The sequence below is a fragment of the Rhinatrema bivittatum genome, chromosome 4 (assembly GCF_901001135.1).
Source record: "Rhinatrema bivittatum chromosome 4, aRhiBiv1.1, whole genome shotgun sequence".
Lineage (NCBI taxonomy): Eukaryota > Metazoa > Chordata > Amphibia > Gymnophiona > Rhinatrematidae > Rhinatrema > Rhinatrema bivittatum.
In genome coordinates, this window is record NC_042618.1 from 225,779,519 (window position 1) to 225,795,252 (window position 15,734).

Below are 15,734 nucleotides of genomic sequence, written 5' to 3' on the forward strand. Positions count from 1 at the left end.
GATGCTTTTCTCTCATTCTATGTCTATGGGGGGAAAAAAAATCTAAGTGAAGCCAGCCTTAAGTAAACTAAATTGCTGCTATATTGACTCTCATTGAAACACCTTAGAGGCATCTCACCCCAACATGAAAACAAATATTGCAGAAACAGAATCAGGGAAGGTGAATTTTGAAGTAAAACAAGATGCATACCTGTTAGCCCACAAAGTGTGAATATATAAGAAATATAATAGAACAAAAAAAGAAAGATGACATAGAAATAAAGAGGTCCATATTCAGCCACAATTCCAGCTGCCTATGTTATCTGGATAAACTTCTCTGGCTAACTTGACTGAGATACTTAGTGGTATAGTCGTGCTGCTAATGTACTCTGTTCTCTTAAAGTTAGATAGTCAAGTTTACCTGGCTAACTTTAGGGCAGTTGAATAGCAGTCCTAAACTTTTATCTGGCTAACTAAGCTGGATAAGGCTGAAAATTGGCTCTTATGCAGCTAAGTTATCCAGATAAGTAGCTCCACCCCAGAACAGCCCCATCCCACCCCTCACTTATCCAGCTAACTGTTCAGCTGGATAAACTGCCGGCTAAGTGGTGGTCACTTAGTGTAGATGAATATAAGAACATAAGAAAATGCCATACTGGGTCAGACCAAGGGTCCATCAAGCCCAGCATCCTGTTTCCAACAGTGGCCAATCCAAGCCATAAGAACCTGGCAAGTACCCAAAAACTAAGTCTATTCCATGTAACCATTGCTAATGGCAGTGGCTATTCTCTAAGTGAACTTAATAGCAGGTAATGGACTTCTCCTCCAAGAACTTATCCAATCCTTTTTTAAACACAGCTATACTAACTGCACGAACCACATTCTCTGGCAACAAATTCCAGAGTTTAATTGTGCGTTGAGTAAAAAAGAACTTTCTCCGATTAGTTTTAAATGTGCCCCATGCTAACTTCATGGAGTGCCCCCTAGTCTTTCTACTATCCAAAAGAGTAAATAACCGATTCACATCTACCCGTTCTAGACCTCTCATGATTTTAAACACCTCTATCATATCCCCCCTCAGTCGTCTCTTCTCCAAGCTAAAAAGTCCTAACCTCTTTAGTCTTTCCTCATAGGGGAGTTGTTCCATTCCCCTTATCATTTTGGTAGCCCTTCTCTGTACCTTCTCCATCACAATTATATCTTTTTTGAGATGCGGCGACCAGAATTGTACACAGTATTCAAGGTGCGGTCTCACCATGGAGCGATACAGAGGCATTATGACATTTTCCGTTTTATTCACCATTCCTTTCCTAATAATTCCCAACATTCTGTTTGCTTTTTTGACTGCCGCAGCACACTGCACCGACGATTTCAATGTGTTATCCACTATGACACCTAGATCTCTTTCTTGGGTTGTAGCACCTAATATGGAACCCAACATTGTGTAATTATAGCATGGGTTATTTTTCCCTATATGCATCACCTTGCACTTATCCACATTAAATTTCATCTGTCATTTGGATGCCCAATTTTCCAGTCTCACAAGGTCTTCCTGCAATTTATCACAATCTGCTTGTGATTTAACTACTCTGAACAATTTTGTGTCATCTGCAAATTTGATTATCTCACTCGTCGTATTTCTTTCCAGATCATTTATAAATATATTGAACAGTAAGGGTCCCAATACAGATCCCTGAGGCACTCCACTGTCCACTCCCTTCCACTGAGAAAATTGCCCATTCAATCCTACTCTCTGTTTCCTGTCTTTTAGCCAGTTTGCAATCCACGAAAGGACATCGCCACCTATCCCATAACTTTTTACTTTTCCTAGAAGCCTCTCATGAGGAACTTTGTCAAACGCCTTCTGAAAATCCAAGTATACTATATCTACTGGTTCACCTTTATCCACATGTTTATTAACTCCAAAAAAGTGAAGCAGATTTGTGAGGCAAGACTTGCCCTGGGTAAAGCCATGCTGACTTTGTTCCATTAAACCATGCTGACTTTGTTCCATTAAACCATGTCTTTCTATATGTTCTGTGATTTTGATGTTTAGAACACTTTCCACTATTTTTCCTGGCACTGAAGTCAGGCTAACCGGTCTGTAGTTTCCCGGCAACTCTTAGCCGGCCAAGTCTGAACTTAACCAGCTAGGCGGCACCGAATATCAACCTCAAGAGGCAGAAAGGCATCTAAAGAGCCAAGCAATTGATGCTTTTGTTATTATTTTTTTCGATTAGGTCTTGTAAATGACTTCCTTCTCAAGGAAGAATATCAGATATTTGTGTGTTCGTGCGAGTTCTCCCTTACAAATAATAACCCACCTGAGAGCATTTGTATCAAAGAGATTGGGAGACCTTTTCTGGTTTATTCAGGCTCACACTGGTCCAACAGTATCAGGGCTGGTTTCAAACTGCATTTTGGGACAAAGTCCGCAGGTACGTTTGCGTGGAAACTTACCGTTAGTACAGAGTACCCGTGGACATTTTGCTCCTGAGTTTTCCCAACTTGAATGGAAAATAATACATGACCAGCTGAAAATGCAATCTACGTGCATTATTTTCTCCCCTAAGCAAAACACACCTCCTCTTATTGTGGATAAAAGTGTGAGGGATCTGGAACAATACATGTGCTGCTATCCGCATGCAAGGGGAGCACTTTTCAGATGACCGATTTATATGGCAAAAAATGCTTTTGTTTACCTATGTAATTGTCTTTAAAAAATTATCCTCTATTAGACACACACAGGATCATTCATCAAAATTCATTATGGCGTTATCGTGGGCATTAGGGCAATAAATATCACATCACGCGGCGCGAATGCAAATTTTTCAAATTTATTCAAAGGGGTGGGATTGGGGAGGCTGTTGGGCGGGACCAATGAAAATGAGGGGCATTATTGCAGCGTGCGATACCATGTTTAACACCGGAAATAACTTCACCTTTTTTCCTGGCGTCAAGCTGTGCGATATGCCTGAAATGGCATCAAGGTAGGCCGAGAGAACATTGTAGCAATCTCATCTTTCTGTGACTTTCCTCACTCCAAATCATGTCAAATCTTTACTGATGTGCACTTTGCTGTTTGTAGGTCTCACTGTGCATGTAAAACAGGCCCCAAAACCCTAGACCACCGCCAAAACTTCACCTCGAGTTACTAGCTGGCCCTCCAATACGGATATAAATAGTTGACTACTATGAAAGCCTTATAAAGTGAGTCTGTCTCTGTCTCTCTCTCTCCCCCTCCCCGAAAACTTTAATACAATACCTTTGTGAAGCACTAATGTAGTGCACAGTGTGGTAGCTCTAAAATTGATGAATCTATCTAACAGTTTGCACAATCTAGGAGTCAAGCTAACAAGACAGACCTGAGATCAACCAAAGTAACTGCTCAGTGGCCTAGCCACGGGTAGACCCTGGTGGCTTGTACTCCCTCACTTTTTGCTCAGGCTCCCCAGCCACCCCCCCCACCCCAGTCTTGTGGCCACCTGCACACTTCTTATGCCGTCCACTGCGGGGAGGCTTATTCACAGGACAGGGGAGCTCCACAGTTACTCCTGCACTGGGAGATTTTTTACTCTGTGACAAGATGGCGCCAGCTTCGTAGGAAAGCTGGTGCCATTTTGTCATATGGAAAAATTTGAAAATGACGCTGGTCTCGGGTTGACTGCTGTTGTTTTTGAGAAACAGTACGGGCAGGGCAGGAGTGACTGGGGATGACATCTTTGGGAAGATCTGCAGAGGATGGGGGTAAGAGGCAGAAGAAGAGGGCTGGCCACGGTGCACACCCATATAAACTTTATGCCTCCAGTTCTGGCTACGACACTGGTAAGTACTGTTATTTGTAAATATTACCTAATTGTTATTTCCGTAATTAGCATGAGCATCTGCTTTGAGAAATGTATTGTGTAATCTCAGCTCTTCCACAGACAAGGCTTCTCTGTGCCTAGTCTACCCACGATTAATTGGGTAATAAGTATTTCCTACCTTTCAGCTCTTTGGGACAGAGGGTGTGGGAACATGTTAATAACTTCCATACGTGCTAAGTATGTTGATAATACTCATCTCTTTTTTTTTTATTCCCCATTTTTCTCTGCTACCCACCTCTCTTTGCCTGCACTTTCTCATGTGCTCCAAGAACTTTCAAAGATAAGCTGGAAATGTCTCAGGAATTTTGCTGGGTATCTGATTTCACTGGAAATCTTAGTACTTGAAATAAACTATTAGCTGCAGAAAATGCTGGGAGACACACGCAAAACTCAATCTCTTTTCCCTTGTAAAGAAAATAGCGGAGGTTCCAGAGAAATGCTAGATATGTGAAATGAATTTTTTCCCCTGGATAAATGCCGACGGGCTCTCTTTTGGCTGAGTGTACTGGAAGGGGGAAGCTTTTCGACGTTCTGTTTAAACCTAGCAGAAATAATTTTTCCCTGGAGTTCCTGGGTGTTTGCTCTTTCAAGAGGATTAGTGGTTATATTCATATCTCCAGAATGTGATTGCTAAGGCCGGGGCTGTCTCCGCTGCCTTCTCCCCCCTCGCTTCAGCAGCCGCCACCCGGATCTGTCACTGTTCTAGTCACTCAGCACACGGTGTTAAGAAAGGGCCTCTCCAGAGAGCCAAACGTGGGTGGCGCTTTGTGACAAATCAATTTACCAGCTCCTAATAATTAAGCAAAGCCGGAGTGACCTTAAGTCTATTTTCATAAGAGAAAACTCTTCCCCCTTCCATACATTTGACTGTACTGAGGAGAAAGAGACCTGTACAGGAGTCTTGAGGCTTCCACTTTTCTTGGATATGCTTCAGTGACGTCTCCCCATTGCAAAATTTTATTTTTTTTTTTGCAGGTGGAGGAAGGATTCAGAGCAGGCATTTCCTGCGCAAGACAGCAGGTTTTAAAGGCATTTTCCTGGCTGAAACATGCCACATCCTTGTAGGAATATTAAAAGAGGCTATGGTTAGGATGGGGGGGGGGGGGGGGGGGGAACGGGACGGAAGATTTTCAACCTCCATTTGCTATTATAAAAATTCTACTGGTGCAGGAGTGAGCCGTTCTTATATTCACATCTAATGGTAGAGTGCACTGGGAGCGATAACAGGGTCAGATTTTTTTTTTTTTTTGTCTTTAGCATACTGACATCTTAAAAAAAAAAAAGAAAAGATACAGCGAAATGTTGCAGTGATATCTAGAATGTGCCCAGTAAAAAGCTATGCTTAATACATGGCCTTCCCAATTAGATAAGCTTCACCGTGCACAGGAGCCTGTTTTTTAAACTGTGCTAAAATGGTGCGTTGGGCTGGCCTGGTGGCAAGAACTGTGTACTGCCCTGTGGAAGGTCTCTTGTTTGATCCTCAAGTCATGTCTTCCCACACTCCCTGGGTTAGCTGGAGAGACCCCCACCAGGGGGAAGGAAGAAGGAGTCATGGATTTTATGATTTAAATGGTTTAACTTCATTTGTATTGTATTGATTACTTTAATTGTACTGCTTTTGTATTTTACTTTGTTGTAATCCACCCAGAACACATACTCTGGCAAGTGGGCAGAATAGAAATTTCTATAAATAAATAAATGGTCCTTGCTTAAGGGCAACACTCGGTGAATGGATTCAAAGCTCATGATTGCAGGGTTCTGGAAGGAGCCCAGGTGCATGGCCCCTGGCCCAGGACTGTTACTTCAGGGACTGAACTAAACGTGAGGTGATGGAAAATAATGGAAAAATTCCCAAGAAGTTGTGAATAAAGGAAAAATCCCCAAGAAGTTGTGAATTAAGGAAAACCCCCAAGAAGCTGTGAATAAAGGTTCACGGTCCCAGATCCCAGCCATGGTTCCGAATGAGCTGGGAAATGCACAGGAGGAAACAGCTGGGTAAAAAAAAATTGTGCATTAACACACAGTTTAACACAAGTGGAATTCAATAAACTTTGTGTGAGCGTTGACGATTTTGCACAATAACAGAATGTTAATGTCATTGCTGTGATCACAGCTTAGTAAATAGCCCTAGAAAGAAAGAGAGGGATTCAGCTTTGTGCATGGGATTACATTCATTTTTTTTTGACTTAGCAATTTCATCCTGACCCTTTGTACTCCCAGTCCAAATTCCATGACTGGGATTTGGACCCATGAACCTTCATTTGCAAGTACTTGGGCATCTGTTTTTTAACCTATGTTATGTCTCATCCATCCCCCCCCCCCCCTATGTACTCAGTCTGGCAGTGCAGTCAGTGATAGTCCTGGGCTGGAGGCTATGCACCAAGATTCATTAAGCCTATAAATGTCTTACGTGCAATTTAAGAAAAAAAGTTTTCATACAAACAAAGGCATGTATGACAGACAGGGAAAATGCTAGGCTGGAAAAGCTGCCTGTGCTACCTGTATGCTGCCACAATCTAAATAGAAAATTGATATCAATCAGTTTTGGTTGGATTTTTTAAATAATTTTGTTATAAATGGTGGCCATACTGGTATTGCTGTACTCCATGCATCCACCACCCCTTTTTGTGAAGAAATATCGTCTGTTTTGCCTAAATCTACCCCCTTTTGAACTCACACGATGACTTCTTGTTCTAGAACATGGGTGTCAAAGCACATGGCCTGTCAAGTTACATGCCGTTTTCAATGGTCTTCCTCTGCCAAGTCACTGATCCCAGTGGTGGTGGGGGCAGAGTGTGAAGGAGGCCAGATCCAGGGATTGAGCTAGCCTATGCTCTGAGGCCACACCCTCCCACAAGGAAGCCAGGAGGGGCAGGGCTTGGAAGCGTGTGTTACCTCAGTCCAGCTCGCATGTCTTTACAGCCCACTGTTGCCTTCTAGATTTGCTCCACTTTATAAGTGCGAAGCTCCATGAAAGGGGGTGAGGAGGACAGGGGGGAGAGAGAGTCTGGGAGAGATGAGGCCAGAAGGTCCACAGCGGGAGAGGAGAGAGAGTGCCTGCCAAAGAGGAGGAGACAGAGAAGGTCTGTGGGAGGGAGGTGTGTGACCCAGTGAGTAAAACATTTTGTCTTAAATGGCCCTTATGATCCTATAACTTGTCACCCCACGTCTAAAACTTTCTTTCCACTGAAAAATGTTTGCTTCTTGTAAACTAGTTATGCTTTTGAGATATTTGAATGTGACAGGAATTCCTACATCTAACAGACAAGCTTTTGCTTCAGGGCTGCACATGTTTGACTGTGCTCTTTCCATCACACAGTAGCGGGATTCCAAAATAAACTTATTTACTGAAAATCTTGTTCAACATAGATCACTTGCATCAGGTGTATTTGATGTGGCATCCGTAAATCACTTTTACAGAAGAGAAGGGGGCTTCTGTTTCTTCTCTGTACCCTTCCATGGATCCTGTCTCTTTCCTTCTGAAAGTAGGGTTCCCCCAGGAAAGATTTTTGATTTCTTCCTTCCTGGGGATTCCCTGTTTATCTTGAATCCAGTGCTTGGGTCTCTGCTCCTCTCTCCTTTCCTATCCATGCTGAAACAGCATGGCACACACTCTACTGACTTCTCTGGGTGAGTAACGTCTCCTTTCTCCTCCCTTCTAGATTAACACCTGGATGACCTCTCCCTACATCCGTTGGTTTAGCTGACCACCTCCTCTTTTGCCTCTCCAGATGGTACAGTGTTAAACTGCCAGTTCCTTCTTCGCTGTCTGAAGTCTTTGTTCAGAATGGAGCACTGACCAAAGGTTTTCTCCCCTTATGCAAACTAATCCAGAAGTGCAAAGATTTCCTCCTTCAGATTTATGGAAAAAACAGGAAGAAACAGTTACAATAGGGCTGCCAAGTGTAGCACCCCAGGACATACGTACCACCATGGAGGGGCATACTGGAATCTGCAAAAGTGCTGTTGAGTGGGCTGACCCATTTTCTCTGGTCTTCCCTATTTGAGTGGCCTCAGTGGTCCAGTGGTTTAGACAGCGTGTTTTAGACAGCGGTCCAAGTGAGAGAGGCACCACCTTCAAGCCACGGCAGGCAGGGAAAGAGGAGGCGGGCCTCCTTCTCCAGCTCCCGGCACCCTACTGCCAAGAATCTTCTCTTAGACCGCTGCCTAAAACACACTGAACCATTGAGGCCATTCCTATAGAGAAGACCAGAGAAAATGGTTCAGCCCACGCAATACACCTTTGCTACTCCGTATGTCCTCCATTGGAAGAGGCATAGTGTAGAGTCTGGTAAGGGTCCAGAGGCTTCTTACATCACTATATATGCTGCTTATGAGTAATATTATTTTATCCTGAGATGTTTAGCTTACAGCAGATGCTGGTTTGGGTTGCTTTAGTTTAAATGTCATTGCTGCAATGCCTTGTGATGTAATTTGCTACCAGAGAGCTGCAATCCTGAGCCCTGACCTTTTCAACAGCGATGGCAATTGATTAGTCAGATGCGGGTAGGTACATTGCTGTATGATAATTTCACAGCAGTGTTTAAAGTGCTAAAAGACCAAATAAGGAACCTTCCTGAAAGTATATTTGAGGATGTGCCCAATAAAAGATTGTATATGATGGTCATTGAAACTATACATGAGGTGGACAGACAGTGAAATTGGGAGAACTCAAGAAATGTTTTGAATTTTGTGAATCCATCAGATGTTTTAGAAAACATTTGAAGTTATATAAAACGCTTATGAGCCTTGAATTTTTTTTTTTCATTTTATTTGTCAAGTTATTGTTCAGAAAGCAAAGGGAAACAGTTGCAGTAAATCAGACAGCAGCTTGTACTGTAAACAGTATGACCATGAATGTGAGCCTCCTATCGTTCCTCAGCCCATGTCTTCTACTCCCACCCTAAACTATCCAGTCTGAGGCTGGCCCTGTAGTTCAGGCTGCCGTGCTGTGTACTGTGGCTTGGGTGTTTTGACTTCAGGGCTAGCTAAGGACTGGGTGTGCCTTGGAGGTGGCAGTCCCTGCCACAGTATGAATGATGCTGGGGAGGGTGAAACCTGGAAGATATGCTCTTTCAGCCCTTGGTCCAGTGATGGCTTCTAGAGCCACCCAGGCATGCCATCCATAGAGAAAGCTGTTGAAGATGGAGGTCAGTAGAAAAGGGAAAATGGCCACCTATGACTGGGGATGTTGCAGGAGCAGCGTTCACAGCCCTGGGGAGTGTGGGGGGAGATTCCCCAGTTATTGTGCAATGGTGACATCTAGTAGATGGATTTAGGACTCACGATTGCAGGGTTTCACAAGCAGCTCTGGAATGTGAGCCCTGCTCCAGGGCTGTTGCCGCGATGAGCATGCTAGGTAAGTTGGAAAGGGATATAAAACAAGGCAAAAAGACCATAGGCAGTTGCAAATGCCTGCTCCTGGTTACAATGGAACTGAAAGTCCAAAGGAGCAGAAGGAAACTGCTCTTACCCTCCTTCCCTCCCCTGCCCCAAAATGTTTTGCCAGAATTTCAACAGGCAACATTGTACCGTCAGTTTAAGCAATTCGATGGCCAAGTGTATTGCTTCTTTGTGTGATAGCATACAGTAATAGACTGAGAGAAAAATAAGAAGCTCTGCTGAAGTAAATAGGATTCCTGCCCAGATCTCCCATGCAAGTGCAGAATAATTCCACCAGTAAAATGCCTCTGCTGAAGGGCGATGTCGCTTTAATCCACTGGTAGAGTCCTTGGCTTAGAGTTTATGGCTTTTATGTTCAATTTTCAAGATTCTCTGTCGAACTAAAAAACTACACCTGGTTTTTCATTTAATAGGAAGAAATGTAGAATCCTTATACTATATTACTGCAATAAGTGTTTTTGACTCCCCCATGGTGTGTAAGCTTAAGATCTTATTTTCCTCACTTACCATTCTTTCTTTTATCATTGTATTTTTCTTGGTCCAGAAGATTCCTCCCATTCCTTTGTGCTTCTAGGGTAGTTGGAGCAGGCCTCTGTTGGATTCCAATGCTGAATCTGGTCAGTAGGTGGCAGAATTGAGCATTGACTGAGGATCCTTTCTGCGCCCTGTGGGGGTTGCGAACTAGGGTTTCCAACTTACAACTTTTCACTTTTGTCCTTACACACGGCTATTTATTTAAAAAAAAAAACTTACTTGCCTCATTACTAGAAAACCATGCACAAAGAAAGGTGCAACCAAATGATCCCAAATATATAAAAATACCAATAGCATTCCATTAGAACAATCAGGAAAACTACAATTAATTAATAACTGTCACCCCAACCATTAGGAAAACTTTTTTTTTTTTTTTTTTACTTTATATCACACCACTGCCATCCCAGGACTGGTGCAAGGATGCCACAGGTCTGGGCAGTCTCACACCGATTTCCATGCACTGCTGTGGTGCCACAAAAAGACAATTGGAACCCATAAGGTATTAGGCCTATTGTAACGTGTGTTGGGTGTAGGCTGAATTACAATTACAATATAGTGCATCTCCCAAACCAGAGCCACATTAACAACCAGCATTCAAAAAATAAAAGCCCTACCTCAGAAAAAGGCAACACTGCAAATATACCAGACCCTTAAACATCTATACACCTTTTATTAGGAGAGCAAAACAAGCCAATCTGCTATAGAAACTACATGCCAGAACAATACCTCACTTAGGTCACACATGCAGAATACAGACCACCAAAAGCAGAATAAAGAGACCATAATATATAAATAGAAACATGCAGACAAAAAAATGAACTGGAAACTGCAACAAGCCAAAAATGGAAAAAATAAACATCTTTATTCATCATAAAACATCAAACAAAATCAAGAAATATAAAAATCATAATAGTGAAACCATACAAATAAAAAGAATACATATTTCAAAATAATTGAATGAACTAACATCCGATAATTAACTCATTTTAAAAAGTTTAAAAATGTACCAAACATCAATAAAATGTCAGAATAGCAGACACATCAAATAAAGTCCAATAGTTAAAACAAATAGGGATAAAAACTAACCCCATCTCTCCATACCTGGGAACATTTTGATTTCCAGCCATCGTGAGATTGCTGTGAATTAGTGGGGGAGAGGGAGGGTGCACACTTTATCCTCTCTCCCTAACATATATATTCATTTTTTCTCTCACACATGTTGACTGTCATGCACATTCCTCCTCTCTCACAATTACAGACTGTCCCTCTCTCTCATACTGATTCTGTCTCCTTCATATACACTTTTTCTCCCTCATAAAGACACACAGGCTCTCTCATACTCAATGACTCACTCCCCATCACATAAACACACATACAGGCTCTCTCACACTCAAGGCTCTCTCTCCTGCTCACATACACAGCTATGAAGGCTCATACTCACTGGCTTTCTCTCACTCTCAAACACACACACAGGCTGTCTTCCCCCTCCCTCTACCCACACACAGGATCTTTCATATTCACTGGCTCTCTCTCCATACACAGGCTCTCACACATACAACCCCCTTTCCCTCATACACACACAGGCTATCACACTCATTGACTCACCTCCCCCCCCCCCCCCCCCCCAAACACAAAGGCTCTTTCACACTTACTGGTTCACTCTCATACTCACTATCTTGCTCTCTCTCACACACTCAGGCTTCCTTCTCTGCTCATACATTTGGCTGGCAGGACTTGGACTGCCTGCTGGTTCTCCACTCACGGCGTGCATCTTCTTCTGCCAGTAGAGTTAGTTTGATCTCCCTGCCGGCCTGCTGCTTCTGAGGCACTTTTTTATCCAGGCTGCAACTCCTCCCACTCAGCACCGGTGCCTTCAATGAAGTGAACTGCCAGTGGTGTACCTAAAGTATTTGGCACTTGGGGCGGATACGTCCTTTGGCACTCACCAAGATTCACTCCTCCATTCTCCCCCGCGCCCCCCCCCCCCCCAGCGAACTTCAGTTCCTCTCTCCCTCACACAGGCTCTCTCTCTCTCACACACACATATCCCATTATATAGGCTTGCTCCTTTCTCTTGTGCACAACCCCTCTTCTCACAGGCTTCCTCTCTCTTTTGCATACACGCTTACACCCCTGCTCACAGGCTCACTCCATTTTTCTCTCTCACACATACACACCCCTGCATACATTCTCCCTCTTTCACACACATGCTTCCAGTGTCTTACTCACATACATATACACTCCCCCATACACACACACACACACACTCCCAATCTGATTCCACACATACACACACCCTTCCTCTCTCAAATCACATAGGCTCACATGCGGTCATTCTGGACCTCTCTATCTTCAGCTCCAGGCAGGATGAACTCCGCCTGTGGCTATCTGGCCGCTCTCTTCATGTCTTCTGCCATGAGTGGGATGCGCTCTGCTCACGGCCTGCTGGATGCTGCCACTCTGCGGTGGCCTCAGGTGGGCTCTTTCAATGGCACTCCCCCCCCCCCCCCCCCCCCCCCCCTACTGCCAAGGTCAGCACGGTGCTTCTTCTGTCACTCCTGGCACGCAGGTCAAACATCAGCTGTTTGAAGTGTGCAGACAATGGAGGCCCCAGCAGTTCAAACAGCTGATGTTTGAACCATGTGCCGCAGGAGTTAGAGAAGAGGTGCCATGCCGACCTTGGCAGTAGGGACTGTGTTCACTTAATTGGAGGCACTGGCACTGGACAGGAGGAGGTTTTCAGGATGGGTGGACTGCAGCTGGATTGGTGAGTTAAAATCCAGATGTTTTTTGGACATTTTAGCTCCCCTCCGAGCTTCCGGACATCTGAAATATCCATACTGTCTGGAGAAAAATCCAGATAGTTGGCAACCCTAACTGCAAACACTACCTCTGCAGCATCTCCAGTTCTGGCCAGCCCAATGAACAAAAACCTGATCCCAGAATTTAACCCTGTTCTTTTTAAGGGTAGTTTACCCTGGGCAACTCCCATTAGTTTAGTTTATTTATTTATTTATTTTAAACAGTCTCTGTCTTATTTGTTTTCAGGTATTATATGGGCCGGCAGATGACCATTCTAGTGGCTGAACCTGAGGCTATCAAACAAGTCTTGGTGAAGGATTTCAGTAACTTCACAAACAGAATGGTGAGTACTAGTTTGTGTGAACTTAGCTTTTCATCACCCAGTAAGCCTTGTTTGCATACCTCCCAATCAAGGTCAAATGATCAGAATGAGAGAAATCTCATGAATCTGTTTCAGCCAGCTGGGAACTGGGAGGGGGGAAGGGAAGAGGGTCTTAGCAACTGGAGATACCACCAGCACAGGAACTTTTTATGCCTCATCCAGTAACTCCCTGTGCTACAGGCCGGAACTGAGCAGTTCACTCCATATCAGAGCTGAATATATTGAATTGGCTAGCAGCTGTTTGAGTCTGGGGCCCGCTTTCTGCTAGTACTTGCTTTCTTAGTTAAAGCTTCTCTTTGTGTATGGCTGAGTGTAATTCATGTACTGAGCAGTAAGATAATGTATACAACTATACCAATCATATTTTTATTTTTGTGCCTGTATGTAAACCGTTGTGATGGTGAACTAACTTAATGACGGTATAGAAGAATTTTTAAATAAATTAAATAAATAAATAAACATGAAGGATAATGTAATGGAAATCTTAGGTTATAATTCTGCTTCAAAGCACCCCAATTAATGTTGATGTATCGACCTGGAATACGCATTTACTGTTGAGATGAACTAGATTATGGATAAAATCTACCTAGAAAATATATATATGCTAGAAAACGTATGAGCATTGATCAGAATGAGAATGTTGACCAAGCAACCGTAGGCTGATATTGTAAACCGTTGTGATCTGATTCTGGAACGACGGTATTTAAACGCCTAAATAAAGAAATACTGGTTCTATCACATAACTTGATGTGCTTTCCCTTCATACACTCAGTCTATAATATGACTTGAGTACATAATTCTCTTTATACAATGATCCTATAATATGGTCAGATCTCTTTATGTCATTTTTCTCTGATGTGACTGGCAAAGCAGTAAAATACATACTAATTTCTATTTCTGTATCCACCCTTCTGAAACGGCACACAGCTAGGATTTATATTCTCAGAGGAGAGAAACCTGGCGGCAAAGCAAAAACCCAGTCTCACACCGATTTACATGAGTTTGGTTAGGTACACTTCCACAGCAGGCATTATGTGGGTTGGATCCCACCCTATGAGACCTGGCAGTACCATTTATCCAAATACTACTGCTATAGCCAATTTGAAGGGAATTATGCATACTTAAGATGAGGTCAGATTACCATCATCCAGGACTGGGTTAAGGATGCCAGTCAAGAATTACATTGGTGAACCCAATTACTCCCGTACGTCACTGAGAGGTCATGACTGAGGGCCAGGTGATGCAATTATACACACATCAACAATAGTAACCTCTAATAAAGGAGAGGAAGCTAGGAATGGTTGAGTGATAGATGTATATAATCTTGAGAAAGTAGAAGCCAATTGTACATACATGAGCAGTGACTCTTACCTTTCTGCTTTTTAAATAAAAGCACTCTTTTTGTTTTTTTTTTTAACTTGGTGTGTATCGGCCCCTTCCTATCGGGTGCATATCATCTGTAGTGCATAGTGGTGCGAGGGCACCACCAACTAAGAAAAGAAGATTGCCGTGCAAAGCTGCCCTGGGCCTGACCTGTGGCTTTCCCGGGCACAAACCTAGGCCGCCTCAAAATTTCCCTGAGTCCGGCTGGTGCCATTTTGACATCACTATGGTGCTGGTCTCACAACCGACTGGTGCCATTTTTAAGGGATGTTGGTAGGGCAGGAGGTGAGTGGGCATCTCTCCTGCTCCTTTTACTCACCAGAACCCCCATGGAAGGGGTAAGTGGGGGCTGGGTGGTTCGGGGATTTTTGGTTTTTTTGCCTTGGGGATTTTTCTGGTACATCACCGGCTTTGGCAGTCACCTTGCACCCCTACTTCCTATATTCTTTACAAAGGGGGATTTTGGGCCGGGGATGAATTTTTTTCTCATTGGGTGTAGACCAGGGCAGAATAAAATGTTAAGGCCCTACCAGGGTCTATTGTCAATGATCAAATACCACATTTCAGAACGAAATGTTCTAGAGAAGACTTTACTACAAACTTCCAAGCCGATACAGTAAGGAGTGGTAGGAAGAGCTGCGTTAGTGCCGGGCGCACCCGCGGTTGCCGCACGCACAGTCCGGCTCACCTACCGCTCTATACTGTATGTAAATAGCTTGCAAATGCAAGCCACGTCCAAGAAGCGTCCGTGAAGGGTTAGGCCCGCGCAACCCATTATACTGTATAGAGCGCTATACAGTATCCTGGGTGCGCTGGCCTAACGCTTCACGGACACGCTGGTATCTGTCATTTCACATGACATTTGAAATGACAGGTACCAGGAAGTGGACGGTTCTCCTATGCTCGGGATTGCCAGTCCTCTCTCCCCTCCTCCCGAAGCAAGGCGCAGGGAAGGGGGGAGAGAGGAGCGGCCAATTGCACTCACAAGAGGCCCCTGTGAGTGCAATTGGCCGCTCAAGACGTGACGTCACATGCCGTGACGCCAAATGTTGTGACTTCACGCCTTGAGCGGCCCAATTGCACGCACAGGGGCCGCTTTTGCCTGTGCAGGCATCCATCTTCGCGGGCAGCTGCCTCCGGGAGGCAGGGGAGCCGCGGTCTGTCTCTGCTGATGTCCGTCTCCAGAGGAGGGCTGCAAGAAAAGTAAGTCGCTTCGTTGCTACTTTTTTTTTTCGCTTTTTTCCGCTTTCGTTGCTTCGGGAGGAGGGGAGAGAGGACTGGGGCTGCCCCGGAGACCAGCACCCATGGACGCGGCCAGGGCAGGTGAGCGGGTGCTGGGGGAAAGTTTGCCGCCTACCCTTACCCCTGTCTCTAACGCAGGGGTA

General features: G+C 44.2%; 1 protein-coding gene across 8 annotated transcripts in view; it reads left to right on the forward strand.

Annotated features, from left to right (window-relative positions):
• TBXAS1 (thromboxane A synthase 1) overlaps positions 1 to 15,734 on the forward strand; it is a 396,138-nt gene that overhangs the window by 170,998 nt on the left and 209,406 nt on the right. For all 8 annotated transcript variants that reach the window (XM_029599777.1, XM_029599780.1, XM_029599776.1 and 5 more), the window contains exon 5: positions 12,831 to 12,927. In XM_029599777.1, coding sequence (XP_029455637.1) covers positions 12,831 to 12,927 — 97 coding nt within the window. The remainder of the gene's footprint in view (positions 1 to 12,830; positions 12,928 to 15,734) is intronic.